This window comes from Podarcis melisellensis (genome assembly GCF_964234715.1).
Source record: "Podarcis melisellensis genome assembly, chromosome: 17".
NCBI classification, from domain to species: Eukaryota; Metazoa; Chordata; class Lepidosauria; order Squamata; family Lacertidae; genus Podarcis; species Podarcis melisellensis.
Window position 1 is genome coordinate 8,850,404 of NC_138534.1, and position 12,103 is coordinate 8,862,506.

The 12,103-nt window shown below is 46.0% G+C and overlaps 1 protein-coding gene and 1 long non-coding RNA gene across 3 annotated transcripts; one reads left to right on the plus strand and one right to left on the minus strand.

Annotated features, from left to right (window-relative positions):
- Positions 1 to 236: 236 nt before the first annotated feature.
- Positions 237 to 9,479, minus strand: FARSA (phenylalanyl-tRNA synthetase subunit alpha). The gene is made up of 13 exons (XM_081894660.1): positions 9,260 to 9,479; positions 6,478 to 6,615; positions 6,284 to 6,382; positions 6,003 to 6,121; positions 5,534 to 5,626; positions 5,055 to 5,183; positions 4,391 to 4,506; positions 3,993 to 4,077; positions 3,347 to 3,446; positions 2,894 to 3,062; positions 2,630 to 2,707; positions 1,216 to 1,330; positions 237 to 602 (listed from the first exon to the last, which is right to left on the minus strand). The coding sequence occupies exons 1-13, from the start codon at positions 9,440 to 9,442 to the stop codon at positions 497 to 499; spliced, it is 1,530 nt and encodes a 509-aa protein (XP_081750786.1). The 5' UTR covers positions 9,443 to 9,479; the 3' UTR covers positions 237 to 496.
- Positions 9,480 to 9,556: 77 nt separating this feature from the next.
- On the plus strand, positions 9,557 to 11,850 carry LOC309360366. Of its 2 annotated transcripts, XR_014164056.1 has the most exons (3): positions 9,557 to 9,611; positions 10,753 to 10,900; positions 11,804 to 11,850. It is a non-coding gene; the product is annotated as an uncharacterized lncRNA (long non-coding RNA). The 2 variants fall into 2 exon arrangements; XR_014164057.1 differs by lacking the exon at positions 11,804 to 11,850 and having other exon boundaries at positions 10,753 to 11,004.
- Positions 11,851 to 12,103: the final 253 nt, after the last annotated feature.

A 12,103-nucleotide genomic window follows, 5' to 3' on the forward strand; every position in this document is an offset into this window, starting at 1 on the left:
GAGACGTGGCAATCGTATCCTACCTATAAGCCAGTTCCCACCATGCAGAAGAAAGACCCCTCCCCCCCAAAAAAATACCCCAATATTTTGGTATAAGCAGGGTGGTGAAAGGTACAGAAGTTCCCCTTCCAACTATGTTACTTTCCCACAGGCCACGATGGTAAAGCTGACAAGCTACGCTCTACAGATCAGTAGAACTGCAGCGATTCCTGACTATTTACACTAATCACAGACTCGTAGTCGAGACACTTTTACTGAATGTAACATGGGCTACAAGTTTATTCCCCACACAAATTGGGAGAACCCATTCACCCATGATCCCTCCAAAAGGTGTAGGGGCTAAAGCGTCCATACAAAACAGCGGAATAGCTTGACAGGCACTTTCCCCCAAAGGAACCAAAAGTGTGGAGGATAGAAGCCTGAAAGGCCCAGTTTTCCAACAAGCAGCAGTGCTAATAAATAGGGATGTCTCTGAAGAGAGGAAAGTTTCTGTGGACTAAGCATCCAAGCGGCAGAGCGGGCTGTCATATACCATCTGCAGATTGACTTTGTGACCAACCAGTTCCCGGATATTATTGATGCCATACCTGATCATGGTGGGCCTGAAAGAGAAGAGGGAGGAATCTCTATTCATACCACTTTCATGTCCCTAGCATTTTTCAAAAGGCAACAACACGAGACAGACATTAAAATAAAATGTGAAAAATAGTATTAATGTACTAGACCATAGCAAAAAGTCACAGTGAAGTACAACTAGAGCAGGATAGGTTTGTCCAAACTATCCCAACAAATGGATCTTTTCCCCAAACCCTTTGGCATTCTAAATATGGGATACACCTTTGACCTAACTTCTGTGGCTCAACACACAGGCTACAGCACTGCTGATGCTCACAAGCTTGATCTGGGAAAATAGCCTGTCTGAGGGAAAGAGGTGAGTGAGGTTTAATCCTGCAGAGGCGAGGAAGGCACATGGCTTTGGGTCATGCAGCCGCACGACAGAGATTTATAGTCTTGGGAGACAGAAGGTGCCAATTTGTAGACTGAAGCTTTATTGAGATTAGTTCCAGCCTCTGCTGACTTAAGACTCTTAAAAGGGTGCAACATGCATTAGTCCTTGGTCCCTGACAAGAGACACAGGCAGCCCCCAGGCTTGGGGCCCTTCCGGACAGGACACTATTGCTTAACCTGGGCACACATTCCAGCCAAAACACTTACCGTTCCAAAGAAAGGCCCCAGGCGATGACGGTCACCCCATCAGGCAGACCCATAGGCAGCAGCATCTCTGGGCGGAAGACTCCTGAATTGCCCACCTCCACCCACTTCTTTAATCCTGGAAAAAAAGTTGTATTGTTAGGCTAGTGAAATGGGTCAGGGTGGGCAGCAAAGCCACATGCCTAGACAGAGCCAAAGCTCTGGGGTTGCTGAAGTCCAATCTGAACAACACCCTGGGACAGAGGGCAAGTCAGAGATATGGACACCTCCTACCCATAAAGAAAATTGCTAACACAAAGCAGGTATTTTTGTGTCAGGCTGCTCATGCACAACACTTTCCCAGGTCAAATCAAGAGAATCATTATTGGAGCCCACTGCAACTTGTGAGGCTGTGACAGCAGCTGTAAGGGGCAAAGGGTGAACGCTGACTCTGTGTTGTCATAGCCTTGTGAGCGAATTCAGGATGATGTTGATGTCTGAAGTCCTAAATGGTTTGGGCCCTAATATAAAAGACCACCATACTAGCAAAAATGAGGACATAGAGACATTCTTTATGGTTGTGCCTTAGTTCTGTGGCTCCTGCTGCTTCAAAGCTTAAGAACCTTTAAAAACACTGAAACATTTTTAGCGGATGCTTTGCACACCCAATCTCTCTTCCAATGATTCTCTTCCCCTGCCTCACCTGCCCTTCCCCACTCCCAGAATAGGGTTAAGGAACATTTGTTTCTCTGTTGCCTTTATCAATTTGCTGACTTCATTATTCTCATGTTTTATAGAGAAAAGGGGCATTATGAGGATTAAACCTGAAAGGCAAGAAGGTATTGATTTCAAGTAAAATCAAATTCATCAGCCTTGCATTTCAAATGAAGGGCTGGGGAGGTTGCCATGGTGTTCGGGGCACGTCCTTTAAATATCAGGACACATGGAACCTCCAGAAATAGAAGTGCCTATGAATAGGTGGCATACTCTCAGACTACTGTTGACACAGTGGAAAAGTGTCCTAATTTATAGCGCATTATCAGGGTGAAGAATTTTTGCAACTGTATGAGTCATAAGGGGATTATGAAAGGCTAATTCAGGGGCAGTTGGAATTCCTTCTTAAGGCACTGAGTGTGCAGCTGCCTTCTTGGCAAAGGTGGAAAACTGAAATTTCTCACAGGTAAGAATGCAAGTCGAGTTCAGAGTGATCGGACTGCTTGCCCTGTTCCCTCAAAAGCCACCCACGATTTACGGCCTTTCCTTGGTGTACCTGACCTCTGCTGCCAGTAATGCCGGCTGCTACTCAGCTCAGCTACTAGGCAACTTGCTTTGATTCCCAAGGGCAGGAGCAAAGAGATACTGCCAGGGACATGGAGGACTCCTGTGGCACAGCGTCACAGTTCCACAGAATGGTACATGGCTATCTTCCTGCACTCACCCTGGTGGTAGCTGAACACCTCCATGCTGGGCTCCGTGTAAGGATTGTAAGCGGGTTTGAAGCGCAGCTGGGTGATTCCTGCCACAGAGAGAGAGAGAGAGAGAGAGAGAGAGGGAGAGAGAGAGAGAGAGAGAGATATGAATGGAGCTGGGAGGCTGGTCCCCTGAAAACTGAGAAGGCAACCACCAAGGAGCCTGTCTCCTACGGGACTGCTTCCCAACTGGAGTTCACTCTGTATCCTCCCTCTTATTCAACAGCTCTTACCCATTTTGGTGAAAAACTCTTTCAAGACACCCATCAGGTCACCCAGTGTCAAGCCATAATCGGCTACTACTCCTTCAATCTGGTGAAACTCAGCCAGGTGGGTGGCGTCGAGCGTCTCGTTCCTGAAGACACGGTCGATGGAAAAGTATTTGGCGGGGGTGAATTTCTCCTGCAGGAGAAGAAGTAGTTGTCACAGTCCCACACTTTGGATTGGTTCAAGTACTTCAGTCTCAGCAGGCAGACCATCACAGCCTCAGAGCCTTTTTATCCTACCAGCTTTAGATTACTATTATTACTGTAATTGAATTTGTACTCCCCACTCCAGCCTGACAGTTCCTAGAGAAATGAAGCCTGGCATTACTTTGTACAGAAACTCTTCAATGACCTGTTGTTTTGTCACCCTTCATAGCTAGGATACATCCAGGCAGGAAAGAGTTTTTACTGGATAGTTACCTGCTGCGCCAGCTGATAGAGCATGCGAGCACTGGCGGATGTGGTGTGCGTCCGAAGGAGGTTCTTCCGAGCCTCCTCCAGCTTCCACTCATATCTGTACCTGGGAGGGAAAGATTGAGATATGGAGTGTGACTCCAGCAGTTAATATCTGAGGTACAGGAGCTGAAACAGGCCCAGTGATGGGTGCTATTGCTTGGGAAATGAAGAGAAATAAACAGTTTGCCTACTAGACTCAGGTTTCTTTTTTGAAGAGTCTCCCATTTCCCAACAACATGATACAGATTTGGGATTTCCCTTCCTTACTTATCAAAATCCCAACTCCTCTGCTGTTTACAAACGAACATGGACCCCATGGCTATTTCCGAGAGCACTGTGGCCCAGACGACAGCACCTGCCAATCAACTCCTCTCTCCACCTAACCTTGTAGCACAAGTGTCACAGAGAGAAGTGCCCCCATCACCCTCTAGATTTGGGAATGGGAGAAAACTCTATGCTGCTGCAACAAACCATTTGTTTTCCTGTACAACGCGTTGCACACCAATGTGAGCTGACTAGGGCAGAGATGCTTTTCACAACCATGCCCTGCTTTTTGCACTTCCAGGCCCAGCACTAGAACAACTGCAGAAAAATTGCTGCCGAGTCTTACCCCTGAGAGCCGTAACCACCTTGTGAATGAACCCTCTTTACCCTCTTCAGGTAATCCATGGGGAAGTCGATGGCTTCAGCAGGATCTAGAAGGAAGAAGGCACATGCAAGTGACTGGGCATGTGGGGCTCCAGATGGTCCAGTAGAGAAAGAAAGAGGCTGGAGTCAGCCCTTTACTACTCCCCAGATATAGAGAGGTGAGGACTGCCCACTATCCATAGGAAGATAGGGAGCCATTCCACTAAAGCCCGTAAGATATGAAACACCCAACACAAAGAAGAGAACATATGCTAGATACTTGGGGCTCAACTGGCTGTCCCAAGATCCTGATCCACAGCCTCTTTGCTGGCAATGAAAGCAGATGCAAAGGTCGTGTGTGGCCCAAGCAGTGTGACTGACCCTTTAGGAAGAAGGTGTCATGCTGGTCCCGAGCTGGATGCTGTTGTGGCTGGAAGAGGGCGTCAAAGTTCCAGAAGGAGCTCTCAATAAAGTTATTAGTGGGCATTTCTGTAAAACTGAGAAGGAAAACACACAGCCATTAAGCAAAGTTTTTTTCAAGGGTTGAGCCACTGAAATTAATTAATTAAAATGACTAATTTAGACCCATTAATTGCAATAAGTCTATCCCCACCCCACCCCCATTAATATGGCAGATCACAGAAGACTGGCTAATGACAATGGGCATAGGGCAGGGACATTAAGATGTACTCAAGCCTAGAAGAGCAGTGGGGGAAGGTTTGCTGCCGTCCCAGTGCTTTGCCAGCACAGTCTTTGTCACGTGGAGTTGTCTGCATGGGCAGGTAAATGACAAATGCTAGCCCAGTCTCCTCAGCAGACTGTGCCATGACTTCAAGCTTGGGTTACAATGCATTGCCTCCTCCGAGGATAAGAAGCAAGGATGAGCAGAATCCCCAAGACAGGCATTTATTGAATCTACAGCCAGCTGTGCAAGCCTCATGGGCATGTACCACGCACATGGCATGGTGGAAACACCTCACCACCCATAATCACCATTTTGTCACACCCACATACCCCAATATTTTGCAGACATTGAAGTACACACCCCATTTCAAGGAAGATCTGCCGGAACTGGCTGCGGACCTTGAGGAGTGGGTGGAGATGTCCACTTTCAGGCATAATGCCCAGTGCCTCAAAGTTATACGCCTTGAACTTCAAATCTTTCCAGGAGCCACTGAAAGTTTAGGAACAAGTGTAGGGAAAACAGGGGGGAAAGTTAACTTTGCAACGGGCTGCGGGTCTTTTCAGATCACCTTCCATGCAGAACTAGGAATGCAGAGAAGGCAGTTACCAACAAGCAGAGTGGTCAAGAGTTCTGCCAAGATTTGTTACAAAACGGTTAATATCTACAACAGCAATCCCACAACAGCTGAGTGGGATAATCTTGATTCTATGGTTTGAAGCCAGCATTTTCACAGCCAAGGTTCACACCCAGAATCCAAGAGCAAACTGAAATGGCAGCTAAAGAGACACAGACAGACCCTGTTAGTCCGACTTTAAACAAGGACTAGAACAGTTTCTTACCTGGCAATCATCTCTGGAGTGAGGTCCGTTTCCTGCTTGCTAACTGTGGTACTGAAAGCATTTCCTTTACTGATCCAGTATTTCTTAATGGTCCTGAAAGCAAATATAAACATGTTTCAAAATACAACAAGCACAGTAAAAAAGAGGTCCTGCAGTCTAGTGGATACAATGCTAGAGAGGTGGGTTCAAATCCCAACACAGATATAGATCCAATCAGACACACACACACACACACAGCCTCAGCTCCCTGGCAATGCAAGCAACAATAAATGAGGTAACTGCAAAGCACTCACTTTCCAAACAGGAAATTTTCTTCCAATGTTCAGGCACACATTCAGATACCCTGAGAATGCACAATGAACTAATCTGCTCATTGAGACTGTAGAACATTTCTACTGCAAAAGGGTGAAATTAGTCCTGAAAACATAGATCATCCCATGCAGAGTGGGATGACAGAGGCTCAACTCACACTTCTGCCAGGAGTTTCCGCTTCTTCAGTTCATTCTTGTCCTTCTCTTCTAGTTTGTCACCCTCACCCTGCTCCACCTGCAGCAGCTTTTCTCTGACAGAGTCCTGCACAGTCTCCACCTAGAAGGGGAAAAAAGGGAAACTTCAGAGCCCTGATGCCGTCTTCCCCATCCCAACATCCTTGGATTGAAACCAACACTGATCTGCACTGTCCAACCCCTTTTCTGACACAAACCCTGCAGAAACCCAAACCCAAACTGATAAGGACTAAGGATTACCTACCGCCCGGAAGACCCGGGGTCCACCTTCTGCGGTCTTGTCTAGCTGGATCCACTTATTGGACATTGCTTTGCTGAATCCCACCTTTCCACTTGGCAGCTTCTACAGCGAAAAGAACCAAAAGTGACACTGTCAGGTATCCAAAAGCCACATAATCAAATAAGCCCACAGGGAAGATAACCTCAGTAAACTTTTACCATCAGCTCACTCTGGACCAGGCCTTCAGGGGGGATGCTGTTAAACACTCGAACTTCATGGCTCCCTTCCTGGACAATTTCTTTGCCCTCAGGTGTCAGCTCCCACTTCTTGGATGTGCATTGCTCAGCCTCAATCACCTAGAGAGGACAATTGAGAACATCAGCACGGGTAGAAAGGGTCTGAAAGGAGGAGGGGGTTGGAGCTTGAAGCAGAAAAAAGGGAGTGTTATAAGGCGGTATTTGAAAGACAACTGAATACCTGTGGTCCTATCTGAAAAGACCCCAATTATCTTACAGCTCATTGGTTTTTACTGTCCATCTGGAATATTTGTTTGTGTAGAACCCCACCCCGATCCAGTCCTAGTTTTTGCTGAAAGGGCTAACATATGCCTTTGCTAAATCACTTCAGATTGTAGCTAGGGGTTCACATGGCAACTGATTTTCCATGCAATCAATCAACAATCCTTGCACATGAAAAACAAGCATATCAGCCAGAAAAATTCTAGCAATATCTTCTTTGTCATATATTATCATACTTCATCATGTAATACACTTGCAGCCTGAAATGGAACAGCACAGACACAGTCTTATTGACTCAAAGAAAGTAGGCCACAGCTGAGAGATGGAGATTTTAGGGTGCTTTCAATGCCCCCCCACCATATCAATGCTGAGATAAACAACTGAGATTTCTCCCTAGCAAGCCTTCAAAAAAAGTCTTTACTAGATTTCATTTTCTTAGGAAACTGCTCTTCAGTCAGAACAAGACTGAACTTGCTTTTGGAATAATCTCCCCAGAAGACACACATGGCACCATCACTATCTATCTTTAGGCACCAGGCAAAAACCTTTTTCTTTGGTCTTTAATTTTCTGTGGCCTTCTTCAGTAGGTGGGATGTGTAAGTACTGCCTCGTTATAAATGTGAATGTATTTTTAGCTTTCACTCAGTTTTAGTCCTATGTTGATTTAAATTTATGTGTTATTGTTTGTAAGTCACCTGGAGATACTTTTAATTTATAAAGTGACAATATAAAGTACAATAAACATAAATAATAATAACCATCATTTCACGACACAGTGTCAGTTTTACTAGCAAACTGGAGGTCAAACTAGCCCCTTTCCAATCCCAAGAGGAGAACAGGGAGTTTTTGCACAACACACCTACACACAGCAATTGACAAACTGACATGTTGTGACACACAGTTTGGAAAGATCTACTGTAGGACATGACTATCTTAGAGGACAAGTGGAAACTTTGTGAAGGAGCACTTTGGAAAGACATTTAAAAAAAGAGAGCATTTTAATCCTGTCAAGTTGGTTAGGCTAACATCTATTTGTCCAGGGTTGCTCTCTAGGCTTGGAATGGCCAACCAGTGGCTGTCCAAATGTTACTGGACAGCAAATCTCACCATCCCTGACCATTGGGTATGTTGGCTAGAGATCATGAGAGTTGCAAGTCTGGCAGCATATGAGTGCCACATATTAGCCACCCCTGCTCTAGTCTTTATAGCTATGGATGGATTTTAATTTGGTTTTCCCAAGTCCAAATCTTACACTTTATCAACTACTCCATACTGTTTTAGAGCAGGGTAGGAGAGCTGGTGGGGGGTCACACCTGCAAACCAATGCACTCCTTTGGTTTAAGACAGTACATAAGTAAGGTAAGGGTAAGGGGACCCCTGACCATTAGGTCCAGTTGTGACCGACTCTGGGGTTGCGGTGCTCATCTTGCTTTATTGGCCGAGGGAGCTGGCCTACAGCTTCCGGGTCATGTGGCCAGCATGACTAAGCCGTTTCTGGCGAAACAGAGCAGCGCACGGAAACGCCGTTTACCTTCCCATCGGAGCGGTACCTATTTATCTACTTGCACTTTGACGTCCTTTCGAACTGCTAGGTGGGCAGGAGCAGGGACTGAACAATGGGAGCTCACCCCGTCATGGGGATTCGAACCACCGACTTTCTGATCGGCAAGCCCTAGACTCTGTGGTTTAACCCACAGCGCCACCCGCGTCCCTAGTGCATATGTAGACGAGTCTAAAAGGCCCACAGGACACATATTTTCACAGCCCTCCATCAGCTATAGTGGCTCACTTACCAGAAGTAATGCATTTAGCATTAAGTCTGGAAGTGTATACTCGATTCTAACCAAACTAAGCCCCCTAGAGCAACATCAGGCTGTTGGTTGTTTTGTTTTGTTTTTAAGTAAGGCTCTACTCTCTGTTTTGGCCCAGCCTGTGAAGCAGCAGCAACTGCAGAACACAAGTGGCTTGCTTTCAAGACCAGCCTTTCCCAAACTTGGGTGTCCGTCCTGACGTTGGACTACAACTCCCATCATCCCTAGCTGCTTGTCCTGCTACCTGGGGATGCTGGGAGTTGTAGGTCAACGACATATGGGGGGGAGACACAAGGTGAAGAAAGGCTGCTAAGTCAGGCTTAACCTGAAATTTGGGGATACAACATTGCAACTCTCGCTTTCACACCTCAGGAAAATGTTAAAACAAAGCAAAGTCCACACACCCTCAATTCAAAAAAGGAGTGTGCCCATCTACACTTTTTATAACTCTGTGGGGATCCTACGCTCCGCCCCCTGTCATTTTCTTAAAGGAGCCATAGAGCGGCGCTCTGCTACCAAGAGAACACAGGGCAGCACGCATGCGCAGTTCTCCTGTTTCCCCCGCCTCAGGTACGCAGAAGCGTCCCTCTTCCTTCCGAGGGCAGGTAAGGATGACGCCACTCCCGCGACGGCTCACGGGGGCGTGGCCAGACACCGCCACGCCCACTTACCTCCCCCAACGACTGCAGGCTCTTCACGGCCCCGACCAGCACCTGGTGGTCCAAGCCCAGCGCCGCAGCCGCCTCCAAGCTGCAGAGCCTCGCTTCGCCTTGGGCTCCTACTAGCTCTAGTCTCTGCAGCAGGAGCTCGGCCGCCGACCCAGGACCCGCCACCGACTCCACGGTGGGAGCCATGTTCCCGGCAACGACTGACAAGGAGTTCCTGCGTTGGCCGGAAGCGGAAGTGACGATCTGAGCATAGAGTTTTTGACGTTTATGTGCTAGAGAGCCTCCATTGTGATATTACTGTAAAATTAAATTGTCCGAGGTTGGAAGACAGCATATTCCAGCTCCTCATCCTCAGGTAGAAGAACAAGTGTAATTACACAGGAGTTTTAATTTTTTTTTGGGGGGTGAATAACAGTTTTCAGTGCTTTGAAATTCAGCTCCCCCCCCGCCGCCTTCTCACAACAGCAGTTAGTTGGTTTGTTTCATAAAATATTATCCACCGCTTGATTGCAAAAAGCCAAAATCCAAAGCGGTTTACAAAAGGATAAAACAATAAAATAAGGGGGGGGGGAATTCACAACCTTGCTTTAAAACATAAAAAGTTAAGATACTAAAACGGGTTAAGATTACCTCAGCTTTCCTAGCATCCCAGTAGGCTTGCCTAAACAGGAATGATTTTTGGCAAGCGCCGAAAAGAGTAATACGGTGAAAGCGCCTATTTGATCTCAACAGGCAGGGAGTTCCGAAGCGCAGTCTTTCTCCCCACCCCAAAATGCTTGCATCTTTTAAAGGCAGGGTTCCTAAATAACTTGCAACAGGGAAAGTTGGAACAGCTGAAAGGTCACAGTGGTAAGGAGGGCCTCGCCGGCTGGATTTCTTTCGTGAGCCATCTTTCAAAGACAAGGAAGTGTTGGTTAAAGTTTCCCTTTACAGGCATATTTTATTCCCTCACACCCCACAAACTATGAAGCTGTGTCCCTCCAGATGTTGCTGCTCTGCAACCCATAGTATTTAACCGTTGTCCATGGTGGCCAGGGCTGATTTGAGTTGGAGTCCAACCGTGGCATGTGGCTGTTCTGTTCGCAGGTTTAGAGGAGCGACCCAAGCTTGGTGTAGCTTGGTCAAACGGAGAAGACGACAAACCGGTTTCTCTCTACAGTTCCCAGGTTCTTTGGGGGAAACCCTAAATTTATGCTTTAAATGTATGCTGTGGCAGTGACTGGCTAAGTGTTTATCCTTTCCTGCTTTGAAGGCTGTGCAGAAATTCTACAGACACTTTCCTCCCAGATGGGGCAAAGATAGCTGCATCTGCCAAACTTCTGAAAGGAAAAGGCACCATTTTGGCTGAAATGGAACACTATCTGTAATACCAAAGTAAAGAAACACTCTTATTGGCATTTGCAGCCTGTTAGAAAACAGCTTTTCATCTCTTAGGATATATGAATGCCAATTTAAAAAAAAGCTTTTTCTAAAGCTTTTTCTTCCTCCCTCCCCAGCTGTTTAACGTCTCTACAATTGGAACAAAATATGTCTCTCTACAACCACAGCAGGCACTGCAAACATCCAACAGGCCAAAGGTGCACTCCTCCGTTGCCTCCCGAGACAGACAACAACAATATAACAGCCACTAGCCAACTGCCAACGGTGGGCAAAATAACTCTTATGGTTAGCCAGTCTGTCAGTGCAAGCAAAAAACAGAGGCCTTAACGCTCCTCTGCTGTATTTAAAATTTCATGTTCAGGAATCCAGCCACAACCATGAGTGAGTGATTTGTCCAGATCTTTTGTTTTTATCCCCCTAGAAGAAATAGCTCAGTGGGTACCATTTTTCTGTATGGCAAAATAGGTGAGCAGTAGGTTTCAACATGTTTGGTTATAGCGCCACCTACTGATACTCTGAGAAAGGGGTTTAGCAGCTCATTATTTCTGTATGTGCATATACTTAAAATTCAAGTGCTAGTTTCTTAGCCTAGCTTAAAATAAGGTGAGCTTTTATTGATTTGCGGTGGGTATAAAGGACGGTGTGGCCATACAAGACCAGCCATATTACAAACCTATACTGTGAAGAAATAAATACTTTGTAGTATAGGTAAAATAAAAGGACCCCTGACAATTAGGTCCAGTCCTGGATGATTCTAGGGTTGTGGCGCTCATCTCGCTTTATTGGCCGAGGGAGCTGGTGTACAGCTTCCGGGTCATGTGGCTCTGTGGTTTAACCCACAGCGCCACCACTTAATTTGCGTGGGGGTTTATGTTCTAGTGATAGTGTGTAAAGCAAAAAATGTGTATATAATAAATCATTTTTCTTCATGGCTCAAAGCGACTTACAATATTTTAAGCAAAAAAAAAAAAAAGAAAGTAAAACCAGCAATTATTTTTTTAATCTACATTATGCAAAAAGGCCATAGATATGGAAACGCCAAAGGCCCAATTAAAAAGGAATCGTTTTGCCTGGCACCTAAAGATATGTATTGATGGTGCCAGATGTGCCGTTCCAAAAGTGGACAGCCACCACTGAAAAAGCCCATTCTCTTGTTGCACCCTCTAGACCTTCAGTGGAAGAGAGCACGTGAAGAAAGGCCTCAGATTATGATCTATATGGTTTATATGATCCAGATTATGGTATATGGTTCCATATGGTTCTTTATAATGAACGTGCTTTCAAAGCTGTGTCTGATGAGATTTGTGGCTTAGTGAGTATTCAGACAGAGTAAGTCCCCTATTTCCTAGAGACTAGGAAGTAATGTCAAGCTACATACCTGTTCCTTCAGAGGGAGTGTAAGTCTTATCAAGACTACCTTCCATTGGAGCAGGGATGGGGAACCTGTGTCCCTCCAAATATTGTTAA